This window comes from Meleagris gallopavo, chromosome Z, assembly GCF_905368555.1.
Source record: "Meleagris gallopavo chromosome Z, MGAL_WU_HG_1.1, whole genome shotgun sequence".
NCBI lineage: Eukaryota > Metazoa > Chordata > Aves > Galliformes > Phasianidae > Meleagris > Meleagris gallopavo.
Window position 1 is genome coordinate 58,586,108 of NC_139435.1, and position 16,274 is coordinate 58,602,381.

Here is a 16,274-nt window from a genome sequence, read left to right on the forward strand (position 1 = left end):
GCCTAGGAATATCTTGAATGAAATAAATGAAAATTCTGCAAATTCAATCTTGAAATACTTTTGAATTGGTTTTATGCTTTTTATAAAATTTTATATGCACAAGTAAAATAGACACACTTCTTCATCTGGGAAAAATTTCACCAAGATTTTTACAAAAAACAAAAAGTAATGACAACTCTGTCTTATTAATATTTTGAAAGGATGACTGTACTGATTTTTTTAGTATTTAATATCTGTATTCCTAATTACTTCCATTCCATTTGGCTTATGAGAAACTTTACCCATAAAGAAACATGATTTAGGATTGAAGTGATTTTTTTTTCTGTTCTGTATTTTTGGTGGTGGTTGGTTTGGTGGGTTTTTTTGTTGCTTTTTTTTAAAGCGAGAGGGGTGGTTCTTTCTTCTGTAAACAGTTCTTTGTGTTAGCAGTCTGTAAAGGATGTAGTTTTCAGTCCTGAGATCTAAAATGGAATACTTAACAGAATTTGACCTGATAAATAAGTTCACCGTATTCAATTTTCCAGGCTACTCACTGGATGAAAAAATTCTTAATATGTCAGTCCTACTTGTCAGGAAAGTAGTTCTAGATTGAGTCAAAGCCTGCTGCTGCAAGTTGGAGTATCCCTAAGTCATCTGTAAGAGAAATGATTCATTTAGAATCTTCTTTTAGGAGGAATCTGTAACTCCCCGTGTCCAGGCAAATATAGTAGATGTCCAGGAAAGGCATTTAGGAAAGAACAGCATGTGCTTCTACGAAAACACTGCCTTACCCCAGTTTTTATTTCAGGTTCTTTGGTTTCTCAGGGCTAGGAAAGTGAGCTGCCATTTACTCCTAAAATGTTTTATTCTTGGGAGCAGTAATAATAGCTGGGAAGAGACATACATAAAAAACAGTGCCTGATAACTTTTTGTTCTTCTGTGGTATATAAATTATAAGTTGCAGAGGGAGTTGGTGTTCCCTTGGAATATACTCAGCACTGTGGCAGCTTATTGCTTCTCCTTGAAGTTCTTAATTTAATTAGTTTGCAAAAACCAAGGACAATAATTCAGGTCAAAAAGTTAATTTGAAGTCTCAAGCCATGTGGAAGAGCTCATTCTGGAGAGACTTAATATCTTTTGCACTGTTTGTTTACAAACTCTTATTTTTATCTTTGCTCAAACAGATCAGCACTTGTGTCTCACGCTTGTCTGTGCATCTTATGGTTATGACTGAGAGGCCATTCATATTTTGAGATAACAATGTATGATAATAAGCAATATCATCTTTTAATAATCATTCTAAACAATAATTCAAATCTTTTATGTATTTTGTTATGTCTCGTGATCTGTCATATATGCTTGTACATAGTGTGCCCACTAAAATCATATATATTGTCTGGTAAATTATGGTTTTTCATTCATCACACTCCTAACTTGCAAAATGGGACCCTATTTCAGGTGTTACTAACATTAAATCTGTAATCAATGATACAGTGGTACAGCATGCCAACATGCTTCCTTGAAAAAGGAACCACTTAGCTCAGACTTCCCTAGGCTTCTTGGAGAATGAGTGAGCTAGTGCCAGTTGCTTAAAGCTGCTACACTAATGAAATGTGTACATACTGATATATTGTATCTGGAGAATCTGTGCTTAAGAGCGTTAAGGTTGCTTTCCTTGATTAAAAAATCAGAAATGTAAGTTTACACTGAGGGTAGGCACATAACACTATCCAAAATGTCCATCTTTAGTAAGCTACATTTCAGTACCAGTATCATTCATAGCTATATGTGCAGTATGTATCTCATATTTCACTGGATAAAATTGAATGCTGGAAAATAGGTATGAATTGTTAAGCATTAATGTATCTTACACTCTCCATGATGTTATTCCTGGAAAAGGCAAGCGAACAATAGAGGTGTAATTCCTCTCCTTTTACTTGCATTAGACCTGCTATGTTTCCCAGTCTAAGAACTAGATATGACCATGCTCAGACTTTAGAGTGAAAAAGGCCTCATGAATGTGTAGGCACTGAAGAGTAATCTGTTGCTGCTTATCTTCACAGAGCTTTGAGATGCCACATGATATTGTTGCTTCAGAAGATAAAACAGTATTTGTTGGAGATGTTCATGCCAGAACAGTGTGGAAGTTTGCATCCACAGAAAGTATGTTCTTTTTGTTGTTAATATCACATCCTGACATTTTGTGTTTTCAGATTCGTACCACATATCTGTTACTGGTTTAATCACAATGATTTCAGTACACAAAATGCTCTACCTGCAGAAGTTCTGTTAGAAGAACAGCTTTACTGTATGTTCTGAAGAAGGGGAGTCCTGTATGTATGAGGAGATATTAAAATGCATTTGCCTCATGGTAGATCTGTCTCTAATTATGTCAGCGCATCCTTACACAAAAGTATAACTTTTTAGCATTTTGTTTGTTTGTGTGTGTCATATGCTGACAAGTCCACTGCTTCCTTTGGAAACTTTCTGGGGCTGAAATGAAATAATGAATCAGCTTTAAACTTCTTTTCATTTGTTTGGGAGTAATTATCCTTGGAAAATGAATATAGCATCCTTTGAAGTTCTATTCCTATCAAGTAGAAATATTCAAATATTTCCCGATTTTAATCTAGTAACCCCCAGACCTTGGGGGTTGACATCAGGGAGAGAAGCCTTATTAGTCAGACATCAGTTTAGTAAGATTCAGAGAAGAGAATAAATGGAATAAGGATATATAAGGATAATGAATAAACTTCAAGGGAATAAAATTATAAAATATCATATACCAATAAAAATATACCATTAAATCATCTCAGATTTAATAAAAAATATAGGAGAGAGAGAAAGTCTCGGGCTTCAGGGTGTTAGACAACCAGCAACAATCTGCTGTCATAAATGAACTTCTGACTAAGCCAGTTACTCCATGTTTGTCTGTTCATAATTCACAGATTTTCGTATGAGGCACTTGGTATCAGCTGCTGTTAGTAAAAGGAAATGGGACCAGATAAATTTTAAGTCCGAATGGATGTACCTTTTTTTCTGCATCTGGTAACCTGAACAAGAACACTTCTAGTCTTATTCAAAGAAATCTGAGAATAAGAACAAATTGATTTCTTCATCACTTACACATTCAGAGAGAAAAGTCCTTATTTTCTTTTTGGCTGAAGCTGCAGTATAGCACTGCAGTAGCTAAGGAGTTCTGGTTCAATCAGTCCTTAATCTGTCATGGTTTGTGTTGTAATTGGCAGTATTATTCAAGGACTCCCTGGAAGCCTTGCATATATCCATAAAGCATAAGAATTAATTATTGCAAATACTTTTTATGAAGCAAGGTCTCTTCTTTTTTAAGGCCTTGTGTGCTGTTGAATAGTTTATAGTGACTCTACTTTCTGAAGTTCAGATGTTAATGGGATTGTTTACTATAGGATTGTACTGTACGTTTGAGAAAGCTAACAGGAAAATGTCACTGAGTGTCCTTCTGAAATGTCAGTTGTCCTGAAGAATGATTTTGTTTTACAGAAATGGAGCATCGGTCAGTTAAAAAGGCTGGTATTGAGGTGCAGGAAATAAAAGGTTAGTCTGATCCTGAATGGAAATGAAGGAACAACAATTTTCATATAGACTACGTCCATTTCTGCCAAACTGATGTAAAAAAATGCTAATTAGTTTGATTGTTTTTTCACCACCATTTCGTACATAATATTCATTGATAAAATGAGTTGGCACAGAAATTAAGAGAAAGCAGCTTATAACCATGTTACTTAGTAGGCATTAACTCGCAACCAGTCAGCACCTCGTTTTCAGTAATGACATGTGCTTCGCAAGTACGAAGATAAAAATTTAGCAAGGGGTTTAATTTCATATCACTGTCTGCCTTGGTCCAGATTGTCATCTGTAGGTGCAGAAATAGCTCTGAAACATAATGCTGCTCCCAGCAGCCTTCTCCTTATTCTACCATCCTCAACCAACAAAGAAGGGTTTTTTGGGACAGCAGTTATTTCATCTTTCTGCGCAGCCTTTCAACATGTAGTCTCCTTGGTTACACCATACATTAAAAAAAAAATCATTCATTGTATTCTTATCTATTTTTTTCTAGGCTTACTGCTTATATTTTATCTGAATGAGAACAGGTGATAAAGAAGGAAAATGTAGAAATTTAATATGAGGGTATTAGGAAATATACGTAGGTAAACTTGAAGGGGGAAAATAGTAGTTTGTGAAGATGAAAAGTAGTTTTAACTATTAATCTTCTGTCCTGTGACTTTCATGCTGAAGAGAAAAAGTTTATTTTTTGTTCAGCAAAATAGTGCCTGGCAGCTAAGAGAGATTTATAAAATGTTCAGCAGTTCTTATTTGGTTTCCTTTGGTTGGATTCAGTATTTTTTTTGCTTTACGTTGTGCGTGTTTTTGTGGACAGAGAAATGTACTAAAAGATCTCAACTGCCAAATGCAACATGTAGCAAAAAAAAAAAAGAGTAGATGGCCGTTACAGAGCAGTGGAATTCTTACTGTCAAAACAGTTATCCTGTTTTATCTCTGTTAGATCTCTACATCAGTACTCTTGAAGCATTCAGTAGGGGAAGCGCTGACAATGAAGCATCCACAGTATAAATAATCTAGGGATGTGTCAATGTATTTCAGCTTTTTTTAGGTAGATACCATGCTAGCTGACAACTCGGATGTTACAGAGAATATTGAAATAGTATCTCATGGGGTAAGAAACAGTTCTTAACTAAGAATCTCTAAAGGGAAAATATAGAATCATAGATTTACCAACAGCTTCAAAAAGACCTCCAAAATCATCTAGTCCAATTATCAACCTAAACCATGTCCCAGAGTACCACATCTGAACATTTCTTGAACACCTCCAGGGACTGTGACTCCACTGCCTCCCTGGGCAGGCCCCTCCAGCACCTGATCACGCTTGGAGAAAAAAAATTCCTAATATCCTACCTGAACCTTTCCTGGCACAACTTGAGGCCATTCCCTCTCGTCCTATTTCTAGTTATGCCAGAGAAGATGCTGACCCCCACCTTGCAATAGCCTCATTTCAGGCAGTTGTAGAGGGCTATAAGGTCTCCTCTGAGCCTCCTCTTCTCTGGACTAAACAATCCCAGTTCCTTCAGCTGCTCCTCACAAGATTTGTGCTCCAGGCCCTTCACCAGCTTTGTCCTTCTTTGAACACTTTCCCGGGCCTCAATGTCTTTCTTGTAGTAAGGACCCAAAACTGAACAGAGTACTGCCTCACCAGGGCTGAGTACAGGGGGATGATCTCCACCTTGTTCCTGCTGGCAGTGCTATTTCTCATGCAAGTCAGATGCCACTGAGCTTCTTGGCTACCTGGGCACACTGCTGGCTCATGTTCAGCTGGGTGTCGACACACACCCCAGGTTAGTTTCTTCCACACAGTCTTCCAGCCACTCTGCCCTGTAGCATTGCCTGGGGTTGTTGTGGTCAAGGTGCAGGGCTCGGCATTTGGTCTTGAACCTCATACAGTTGTCCTCAGCCCAGCCAATCCAGCCTGACCAGATCCCACTGAAGGGCCTTCCTACCCCCAGGCACATTTAAGTCCACTTCGCACTACTCTCTGAACCCAGCCATCCAGACATTTCTTTACTTAGCAAAGAGTGTACTTGTCCAAGCCACAGGCAGACAGCTTCTCCAGGAGAATACTGTGGAAGAGAGTTGTTGAAGTCAAGGTAGACTATGCCAACAGCCTTTCCCTCATCCACCAGGTGGGTGACTTGATCACAGGAGGAGATTGGGTTGGTTAAGAAGGACCTGCTTTTTGTGAGGGCTGGACCTTGATCGATGGACCTTGATGTAGTTGTCCAGCACATGCTGTGTGTTCTCACTCTTTCCGGAGGACTGCAGCATTGCTCATAGGTTGGCAAAGATACAGATAGGAAAATGAGTTAATGGCTCTTTGAACAGAGAGTTAATAACGTTAATTGAAATTTGAAGTGTCTACTATTCATTCAGATCATTTTTTAATTGGACAAAATAGAATCACAATCTATTCAATTTCTGTGATGTAGCTACCCTTTTAGACAGGGAGTTAAACATTAAAATAATGTAGCTAGACAGTTTTAGTCATGAAAAAAATAGCATGAAGTACATGGTCTTTCATACACTTGAAATATTATGTAAAGGATTTTATTGAAACTGTTTTTCTCAGCGTAGGTGGACAGGAAATAGTTGGGAATGACTGGATAAAGTTTTCAAAAGCTCTTTACAGAGCCAGAGTTCTTGCATGAGATACAGAAAATGTAACCCTCAGTCATAAGTTTATGGAAAATAACATTAAGTGCTATCTTTTTTTGTCTGTGATAATACAACCTATATGAGATTTCTGTATTTATCATGAGAAAGTAATTTTCAAAAGGAGATATGCTTATTTGCAAAGCAGAATTTTTTTTGTCAGGATCTGTCCATATTTAAAATTAATTAATTAGTTAATTAAAGGCAAAACTCTGCCTGACATCTCTCTTTTCTGTGAAAAGAAAACAAGTATTCTTGCTGGAAAGTGGTATCATTCACAATCTCTGCCTTACATTGTTCTTCTCTGAGGTTAGCAGTAAGCATTTGGAAGGAAAGCTTTCCGGAGCCAGACAGGGCTGGAGAATGAAATCCTTCTTTAGTGAGAGCTAATTATGTCTCCATTTGCCTTTTGTTTCCTAGTCACTCAGCACTTCAGGCGTTCTAGTGGTTATTTTCTTTAATTCCTCATTCTGTTGCTTGATGCTTATGAACTACTTACTGAAATTGTCTTCTTTTTAAAGCATCAGAAACAGTTGTAGAAGCCAGATTGAAAAACAACCCAGAATCAACAGACCCTCTAAAGAAGCAGGAAAAACAGCATTTGGTTCAACAAGCGAGCACTGGAGTTTCCTTTGTTCTTATTACAACTCTTCTAATTATTCCTGTTGTTGTCCTGCTGGCAATTTTAGTATTTATTCATTGGAGGAAGACAGCAGTCTATGGAGGTAACCATAAGCAACTATACAGAACAAGTTTTGATGGTTCTATTTCAGCACATCTCTGAACATAGAGGGATATGGGTGTGAAGTGTGCTGTCTCCCTTTACCCTTGTATGCAGGTTCAGTGATGCTGCATGTAAACTAAGCGTTGGTGCACACACAGCAGTGACACCTAAATTTGTTCTTGCACCTCAAGCCACCGTCCTTTCAGCATACGTATCCATTGCTAACCTTTAATTGGTCTCAAAAACATATTTGTTTTGTTGGCTAGAGCCTACTAAGAGTGCAGTTTGATTTTTCACTTTGGGATCTTTATATTATTGAGAACAGAGGGATGTGGGTATTACGAATGCATAACCATGCATTGCCACAATATACCTTAATTCATTGCTCTGAGAATTTTGCCTCATAATTACTGTGCTACTTAAATTTGGTTTTAATTCATATTATATAACAGCATTGTTTCACAGAAGCTGATAGTCTGTAGTAGGAGTTTGATAATTAGACTTTTTTTTTTTTTTTTGTATGGCATAAATAATTTTGTGAAAGGTAATTCTCAGTAATCAAAGAAAATGTACATGGAACAGGCAAATGATGATTCTACCATTGGCTCAGACATAGTATGAAAGAGTGGGCCATTCAGCAGTCTGATTTTACTGTGCCACTGAGTTGGATATAATTTTTGATGTGTTAAAATCTCCCTCTGACTGTTCTCTGTTTTCAAGCGTGTATGGCACAACTAGCATGCTCTCACTGGATTCCTGCACTACTGTTTTTAGTGATTGCATCGTGTAGCAGCATCTTCATGTTCCATAGTGATTCGAATAAGTATTACATAGAGAAATTTTGGTTATGGCTTTTTTCTGTTGTTGTTTGTTTGTTTGTTTTTGAGATCAAGAATTGGAAGACTTACCAGAGAGGAGGATGTTCTTTGTAGGGGGAGGGATTCATCTCCGGAGGCAGACTGTGCCACCTGCAAATGTCAAGCCATATTTTGTCCTGTGCCAGAGTGTAGTTGTAGGTTGTGCACATTATCAACCGTGGGGTTCTTGTCCTTTCTGTAAGCTCTTAGTGGTAACAGAAGTGAACATTTGAAGGAATGAAATTCTCAGAAATAATTTACGTGAGAATCTTCTCAATGGCTGAAGTGCCGTACACTGAGTATTTGTGGTGTGATTGTTCTGTTAGGAATTATCACTCTTCACCTTAAATGAGAAGTTGAAAATTCAGTGTTCTTGGTGATCCCAATCAGTGTGTTCAATGTCTGTACTCTGTATTAAAAAACAGAAATAGTTACTGAATCATAGAATATAATTTTTAAGATCATTTTTGAAATCTGTGTTATCTTTCAGCTGATGGGGAGCACAAGCTTGACTCAAATTCAGGCCGAATTTTAGGCAGACTTAGAGGTAAGTAACATCTTTTAAGCAACCAGTAGATGAAAGTTTTTTTTCTTTTGATAACTTCTAGTGGAATTTTCTCAGGGAAATTTCTGGGAAAATGTCTTTTCTAATGCCCTTCATACAGCAGTATCTGCCCACTAAAAAGGAAGTGGAAGATCAGAGTCTGTTAATAATGTATCTGGTGAATAGAATGAAGTGCTTTGAGATGTGGGCAATCTGGTAGAGATGCAGATAGCCTGCTTAAAGACTTCCGATGAAACAGTGTTTGCTGCAAATAAGTATTTGAAACTTCAAAGGTGAGTATCCTTTCTGTTCCATAATCTGTATGATTAGGCTCTTGTGCAGATCTCTAAGAATACTTTCCAGAAGGACTCTTAAAAGAAATGTTAACTATGTAGGTAGATTTTGATTTTCCCCCCTTACACTAAAGCAATTTTTTGTCAATGATTTCCTTCCCACAGGAAAAGGTGGTGGTGGCCTCAACCTTGGGAACTTCTTTGCAAGTCACAAAGGCTACAGCCGAAAAGGGTTTGACCGTGTCAGCACCGAAGGGAGTGATCAAGAAAAAGATGAAGATGATGGCACAGACTCAGAAGAAGAATACTCGGCACCTGCACCCCCACAAGCACTTTCTTCTTCCTGAAAACAGCCTTTGAGTTCTCCATTATATGATTCAATCCAGAATGTCAGATTCCTTTTCCCTTAAGCACGTTTAAGATTTTGTGTATTTAATTGTAAACTGTACTAGTCTATGTGGGGCTGTACACTGGTTTCTTTAATTTTTGTTTGGTTTTGGTTCTCTTTTTAAGTGCAGGAGTGTATGGAAGTTCCATATCAGTGCCGTTGTTTTTTATGTGATCATCTTAATAAAGCATAAAGTCTTCTGATTGCAGCACTGATTTAAAGCAGTAGTATTTTCTCATAACAAATTGGGGATCTTTTCTGTATTTGTAAATAAATTGTATTACCTGCTTCGAGAAAGTATTTTTCCTATAAATATTCAGTTGCCAATTTCTTTTTTGTGCCTTTCCTCTTCCACGTCCTTAACCTGTTGCAGTACAGAGAAAATACAGTGCCACAAGAAAATGAAGCTGCTAAATCTTCTTCTATTTTTTTAAAATCACTAACATTATATTGCATTGAAGGAAAAAAAAAGTATCTATTTAATTGTTTTTTCTTCTTGACTTGATGTGTTTCTGGGATGTCTTATTTTTAGATGGTATCACTGTTAGAACACTATTTTCAGGAACTGAATGTAATTTGTGTAATAAAGTGTTCGCAGAGCATTAGCTGGCTGAGTGTACTCTGGAATTTTTGCATGCTTTTAAGTTTTTTGTATACAACTTTTGTAAAAGTTACACAGATCATTTAATACAGGTTTAAAAAAAAAAAAAAGTCTTCTACCAGAGGAGCAAAAGTGCTATTTTGTGTGAAGGATGGAAAATATTTTGCTGTGGCACAAGGTTTGGTTTCTTTGTTTTGGAGCTTTTCGTTTTTCTCTCTCTTTTTTTTTCATGATTTACATACACGTACAAAATCAAGCTTAACCATTTAACCATTCCTAATGTGCTCCCTCTTGGAACAGAAGACCTGGCAGATATTTGTCCTCCTGCCTGAGTCATCGACGTGTGAATCACTGTGTGACGCTGTCACGATTTATCAGTCTAGTTTGAGGATCACAGCGTGATTAATCTCCTTCTAAAACCTGAGTTATGAGTAGAATGCACACAGCTGTAATTGCCACCGGGTTTTATGAAACTGCTTTCATGATCATCATTGTGGGTATTGTAGCACACTGCTACTGATGCAAAGAGCTCAAAAAATAGGCTTTGGGTTCCTTGTGGCTGCAGCTTTTCTAAGGCAATAAAGGTAATTGTACAGCAGCAAAAAGCAGGATTTCTCACCCAGCCTGAGGGGTTTTATACATTTTCTCCTTATGGAAAAAATACTTTGAATCCTAGACAGATTTTTTTTTTCTAAGATAGCTTTCTAACATGCTGGAATATAGGCTCCATTTCATAAGATGTATACTCTGTTGCTTCCTCTCCAGATACTGTATATTTTCCTAGTGCTGACAGTGTTTTTCTGTCCTGCTTTTGGAAGCAATGGGAGGGAAAAGGAGGGCAGGGGAGGTGGCTCCCACAGGCAAAACAGTGCAGAGCCATCCCAGGAGCCAGCTGTGAGTCAGCAGTGGGTAGGATTCCTTGGGAAGCCCATTGATTAAGAAGAATTTTCTAATTAAGCTGTGTGCTGTAGTAGTTAATGAGGATTTATAGATCAATACTGTAAATGGCAATAGCTTCTAGTTCGTGAAAGCTGGGTTTATTTCTGTCTTAGCAAAATCTTGGGTCAGCAATGTGTGCCCTGTTGCACAGCATTAGGATTCAGTGGTGTGGGTCATGGTACTGAGAACCATGTGTGAATACTACAAAGAACTCCTTGTTACAGTTAAAATTAAAAGCTGAAATTAAGCCGCTGTATATTTTCTGTATAAAAGAGATGGTAATAAACTCTGAAGTTTTAGCACCCTCTTTTGATCAAAATTTATTAGCAAAATACTGCTATGATGTAACTGCTACCAAAACCTCTCTCCAGTTCCTGTGAAAAATTCACCTGTGTGCTGAAGCAAAACCTGCACACTGCTGGGTTTGGCCTTCATAGCTTCAAAACAAAAAGAGCATCTGACTGGCTTTGTTAGGCAAGCACTGGGAGAGCTGCATGGGAGCCAAGGTGCAAGGGGCATCAGATTTTTCTAAATACCAAGCTGCTTCCTTCAGCTCCTTTCTGATAATATTTCCATTAGTTATTTCCACGTGAAGCAGGACATTCTGCTAGGAAACCCTGGCTGATTTCATCACACAAAATAATAAAAAAAGCCACCACTAAATACGGAGACATTTATTTAGGAGCCTGCACTAGAAGTATTATTAAATCCTCATATAAAGATGGCACAGAAAAAAGTGTTTCTTGTAAATAGTTTTATTAATTAGTTGCCGGTTTTAAACTAACAAATACAAGAAAGTTTTTTGTTTGTTGTTGTTGTTGTTGTTGTTTTTTTTTTTTTTTTTATAATTAGAGTGTAAAAATGTAGCAGGGTGGGGTAAAGCAACCCAAGTTCCCTGTTGTCACAAGCCATAGAAGGCTGAAAGTGGTTTCTGTTTACACAAGTGTTAACGGCAGAACCCCGCCCCAGTTCCTTTCTTCTCACTGTGTTATTAGAATGTTCTTAGGATACAGCTGAAGAGAGAATTGCATTAAAAAGGAGAGAATCTCTCAACATTGCCATTTTTTTTTTCTCGAGATGTGTCTCAGGCCACAGCATTGCTCTGTGAGACCTTGCCCCCAGCCACCACGGTTTGGTGGGTGCCTATTTTGGTGTAAACCACAAAGCTGTACGGAACGTTTGGCACCGTGGCAGCCAAGGTGAAGCAACCTAATGCACAAGCAGACTATGGGTTGTGCTGCTTCAGAAATACATCTATACTTTCACAATTACCATCTGGTTCCAGTCATTGTTCTGATGTTTTCCACATCCATATGCCCACAGCGAGGAATGCTCCATACTGCATGCTGCCTGCTGCCCACTCCGGGTCCACCTCCCACCGTCAGTTCTGTTGGATTTCCCCTGTCTGCTTGCACCGATCCAGCCTGATGGCAAGGCCAGGAATGTATTGACTCTACCAAATGCAAAACTAATGTTATGGCTGTGGGCATATTTGGAATAAGAGTGTTAAAGCAGAATTCAGTAAGCATGTTAAAAATGGCATGCATCTATGAAGTGAGTACCAAAGTGCTGTTCAAGTGCAGCCTTTGCTGAGAATGTAGTTTGAGGAGGAAAGGCCTTCGGGGAAAAACAAACCACTGTATAGCAGCTTCACAAGCTGTCATACCTTGCTAATGCCCTGGTGGCAGTTGGTGCTGGGAGCAGAGCCAGATGGAGCCTACAGCCATGACAATCGCAAGAGCTGGGTCTGGCATCTGACTGAGTACCCTACACACTGACAGACAGACAGCTTCCGCCAGACAACAGAAGTAATCAAGCTCGAAAAGCTAATTTTGCTGCAGCCTCTCCTATTTCTACAGGATAAGTTCCTGCTCTCCTTTTTCTGGGTGTTTAATCTGCAGAACATTCAGTGCCGAGTTTATCCCTCTGATGGGGAACACCATGTATTATTTAGCACATATAACTGAAATTCTGCACAGAATACAGACCTTATTTTCCTGTGGTCCTTTTCCTGTGAGTCTCCCATTGCTGTGCCTGCCAACTTTGTGAAGAGTAATGAGTACTTCTTTCATTTGTGCCTGGGGACTGACACGGTGATATGCACTTTGTACAGGAGGCAGCACTGAGGCGTAGAGAGATTTAAGGCATAAACTGACAAAAAAATTCGACTACTTTGAAGCATAGAGTCTATGTAATCTGATTTATTCCCTTTCAACCCACTTGGATATCATTTTACACATGCAAGGCTCTGCTTCTTGCCATCAGCTGAAGCTCTGAATACTCCCCTTCTGCAGATCAAAGCTTGGTGATTCCTACTGAGCACCCAGAAAAGGCCCACCTGAGTTAACAGCTGGTAAATTATGGAAAGCTTTATCCACATGATTTCAGGGCCATCACATTGGCAACTTGCAGTGAGGCAGCACAGTCTGCAGCTGGGGATGCTGTCCTTCCTACAGCCTGCTCACAGCCCACCTATTTCTGCTATCAAGGCAGCACGGCTCCTGCAGGCCCCTTCCCCACTATCAGGACTGTATCCAGGAGCCCTGCATGCAGAAGGACACCCACTCTTGGAGGCTGCAATAAGTCCCGCTCCAACAGGACAAACAAACAGGCAATGCCCATAACTGGAGTATGGCTTCTGTATACTAACACTTGCAAGTGTGGTGTTGGGCTGTGTAAAAGCAGAAGAGAGAAAAGGGGAACTTGTTAGGGGACACAGCTCTCAGGCAGTTCCTGAATCAAAAATTTTAAAATAAAGTTACTGCCTGGTTTGCTGTTACTTCTTTCTGAAGAGGCTCCGTACCAAATTAGAGCTTATGTTCTGCACAGCTGTGCACTGTTCTTCATCATGACAGGCTGAGAGCTGGAGCTCTTCAACCTGGGGAAAAGAAGGCGCAAGGGAGACCTTATAGTGACCTTCCAGTTCCTGAAGGAGGCCTACAAAAAAGCTGGGAGGGACTTTTTATAAGGGCAGGTAGAGACAGAATGAGGGGAGATGGTTTTAAACTGGAAGAGGGTAGATTTAAACTAGATATTAGGAAGAAATTCTTCACTGTGAGGATGGTGAGACAGTGGAACAGGTTGTCCAGTTAGGTTGCGAATGCCCTCTCCATGGGGGCTTTCAAGGCCAGGCTGGATGGGGCTTTGAGCAACCTGATCTAGAGGGAGGTCTCCCATCCTATAGCAGGGGGGCTGGAACTAGGTGATCCTAAAGGTACCTTCCAACCCAAATCATTCTGTGATTCTGTGATCATAAATGTCCACACACCAGGATTTCCATAGAAGGCCCACAGGTCATCTACTGTGTGTAAAAGGGAGTAATATCAGTCATCTCCTGAAGACGCTGCTAATTCCCATTTATTTATTCAGCCTTCTAATTGTCTGTCTGGTGTTATTGACTTCTGTGGGATTCAAATGCAAGCAGTATCCTCTGTGCTGATTTTCTATTGCCTGGTGAGAGTGCAGTGCTTGTGTGTTTTAGTTCTAGTTAGTCCAATGAGTTAGCTGAAAACATCTAATTAACTGCTGTAAATAATAATATTTCTTCTTATTTCCTATTTTGAAAATATCAAAGAGGCAACTGTGCAAACAGATTTTGATGTCGTTGGAGTAATGATGTCTGCCACAAAAGGTCACTGATACGGACATTGCACAGCTATGAGTAAAGAGGGGAAATTCAACTATTTCTCAAAAGCAGTGTTTCCAGAAGATTTGTCAACGGCTTGCTGTGAAAAGCGGCTCATAAGTCATTGCTGTCCTTCATCAGGGAACATTCAATTCTTGGGAGAAGGAGGAAAAAACTTTAAAATATCAAATATTGCCTAGATCTGGAACACATTAGCACAGGATGAGCAAATGCTACACAAGAGTTAAGAAAGCATTCAAATATGAGATATGGTTCATCATTCAATACTGAAACACTTTGAGTGTTCATATAGGGGCTTTTCACCAGGAAATTGTTTCTTCTTTTTTACTTGACACGTTTTTCATCTAAATAATTGCTAGCTAGTAATTGGTGCCAGAATCAAACCCAAAGCAAAAACATGCTGGGAGGTTTGAACAAATTAGCTGTTATTTCATGCTGTGTTCCCCTATCCATTCCTTCTTCCTGAACAACTCGCCACGAGGGGGCACAAACTCTATTAAAGAATAGAATTTCTAAGAATTCTGTCAGGGAATGAGAGTCTTCTGCTACTGTCCCACCATAAAACAAGCCCTCATGCCTGGTTGCAGATGGGCACTTGTGCATTTACTGAGAAGGTTTGTGTTCGCCATGATGGCAAGTGTGCACTGTACAGCACTTACCCAGGTGAGGGTGGAAGCTTCCTCCAATTTCCTAGAGCACCGTGTGCTATTTGCCATGTCTCAGGTTTCCTGGTGGTATCTTTTCTACAGTTTCCAGTGATTGTTTTTCGAATCATTACCTTGAAAACCCTCTCCTTTTTTTCAATAAACCTACTATGTGCAAAGAAGGCCTCATTTTGGTGCACCCAAGGGGCACAAATGCTTGCCTGTTAATGCAGTAGACCATCATTACTAGGAAACTTGAATGATCAGCATTACACAGACTGTTAAATGGTTACTATTTTTCCTATTCCACTGTCAGCTTAGCATTTTATTTCTCTCCACTGTAGCTACAACAAGCACACAGCATGTGTTATGCCAGAGCTCCCCCATGCACCCACTCCAGAAATGAGCTCCATGGAACTGTGCACAAATAACAAATAGAGCTTTGCTGACACAGTCTGCGAGCCCAGCTCTTGCCTTCTGAAACAGTATCGATGCGGAAAACATATGCAGGGAAATAAAGCATTTTTAGATGGATTTTAAGATCAGACCCTGGAATACTGTTCTTTCACCTAGCTTTGAACCATTATACACAGGCATGCCATGCAAAAGGTATGAGTTCCTACATGAGGTAGATATCTAATCAGACTTGTGGATAAAGTCTTTTAGCCTAAGTTTAGTGAAAGCCTTTAATAAATAATATTTTCCCCTTCCAGGTTTTGTCTAAAGACTACCATTATAACTAGTCTTTTAATCTAAAAGACACCTGCATTAAATGCCATATGATATCCAGCAGCAGAGACGGTAAGGAATGTAAGCGTTCAGAGAGCAGGAAAAGCAAATCTTCTGCAGTACCAAATGGATGCTGCTCCATTTCTAAATTCAGCCCCTTGCTAGCATTCTTCCTCTTCCTGTCACTCCCCTATAAAAGGAGCAGCTTGCACTCATCAGTTTTCCACATGAGAGTTTTTGCTCAGCTGACTTTAGGAACTGCCACATTTTAATCTTACCATGAAATACAGTCTTCTTGGCAGGAAGTCCAGGCCTGTAACAACTTATTCAATGAATTCAGAGAATGAACAACACCATTCCTCACCTTTCCCTGGGCACCGTCAGCAGAAATCTTCCAATCTATGCTAGCTCTGGGAAGATGTATCACTCAGGGAAACCAGATGCTTGTGAAGAAAGAACAAATGAATGCTGACTGCTCTTATGATTTTGGCATGCGTGAGGAACTAAAACTGCTCTCCCAGCAGAGTTTCGATGAGCAGGGAGCAGCAGAAGGCCTTGCTGTTCCCTATGCAAAACATTACCTGTACTTTTGGCAGCCTTACAGTTTTGTGACACCTTAGAGCTGTGAGCTAGAGTATAAATTCAAAGATGTAAAAATCAGAGCTTGCA

The 16,274-nt window shown here is 39.3% G+C and overlaps 1 protein-coding gene across 5 annotated transcripts in view; it reads left to right on the top strand.

Moving 5' to 3' along the window:
• PAM (peptidylglycine alpha-amidating monooxygenase) overlaps positions 1-9,651 on the top strand; it is a 126,956-nt gene extending 117,305 nt beyond the window's left edge. For 3 of the 5 annotated variants that reach the window (XM_085214215.1, XM_085214219.1, XM_085214216.1), the window contains 5 exons: positions 2,043-2,142; positions 3,499-3,552; positions 6,762-6,965; positions 8,312-8,368; positions 8,824-9,651. In XM_085214215.1, coding sequence (XP_085070341.1) covers positions 2,043-2,142; positions 3,499-3,552; positions 6,762-6,965; positions 8,312-8,368; positions 8,824-9,005 — 597 coding nt within the window. In that variant the 3' untranslated portion in view covers positions 9,006-9,651. The remainder of the gene's footprint in view (positions 1-2,042; positions 2,143-3,498; positions 3,553-6,761; positions 6,966-8,311; positions 8,369-8,823) is intronic. The other 2 variants (XM_085214217.1, XM_085214218.1) reach the window with 2 other exon arrangements.
• Positions 9,652-16,274: the final 6,623 nt, after the last annotated feature.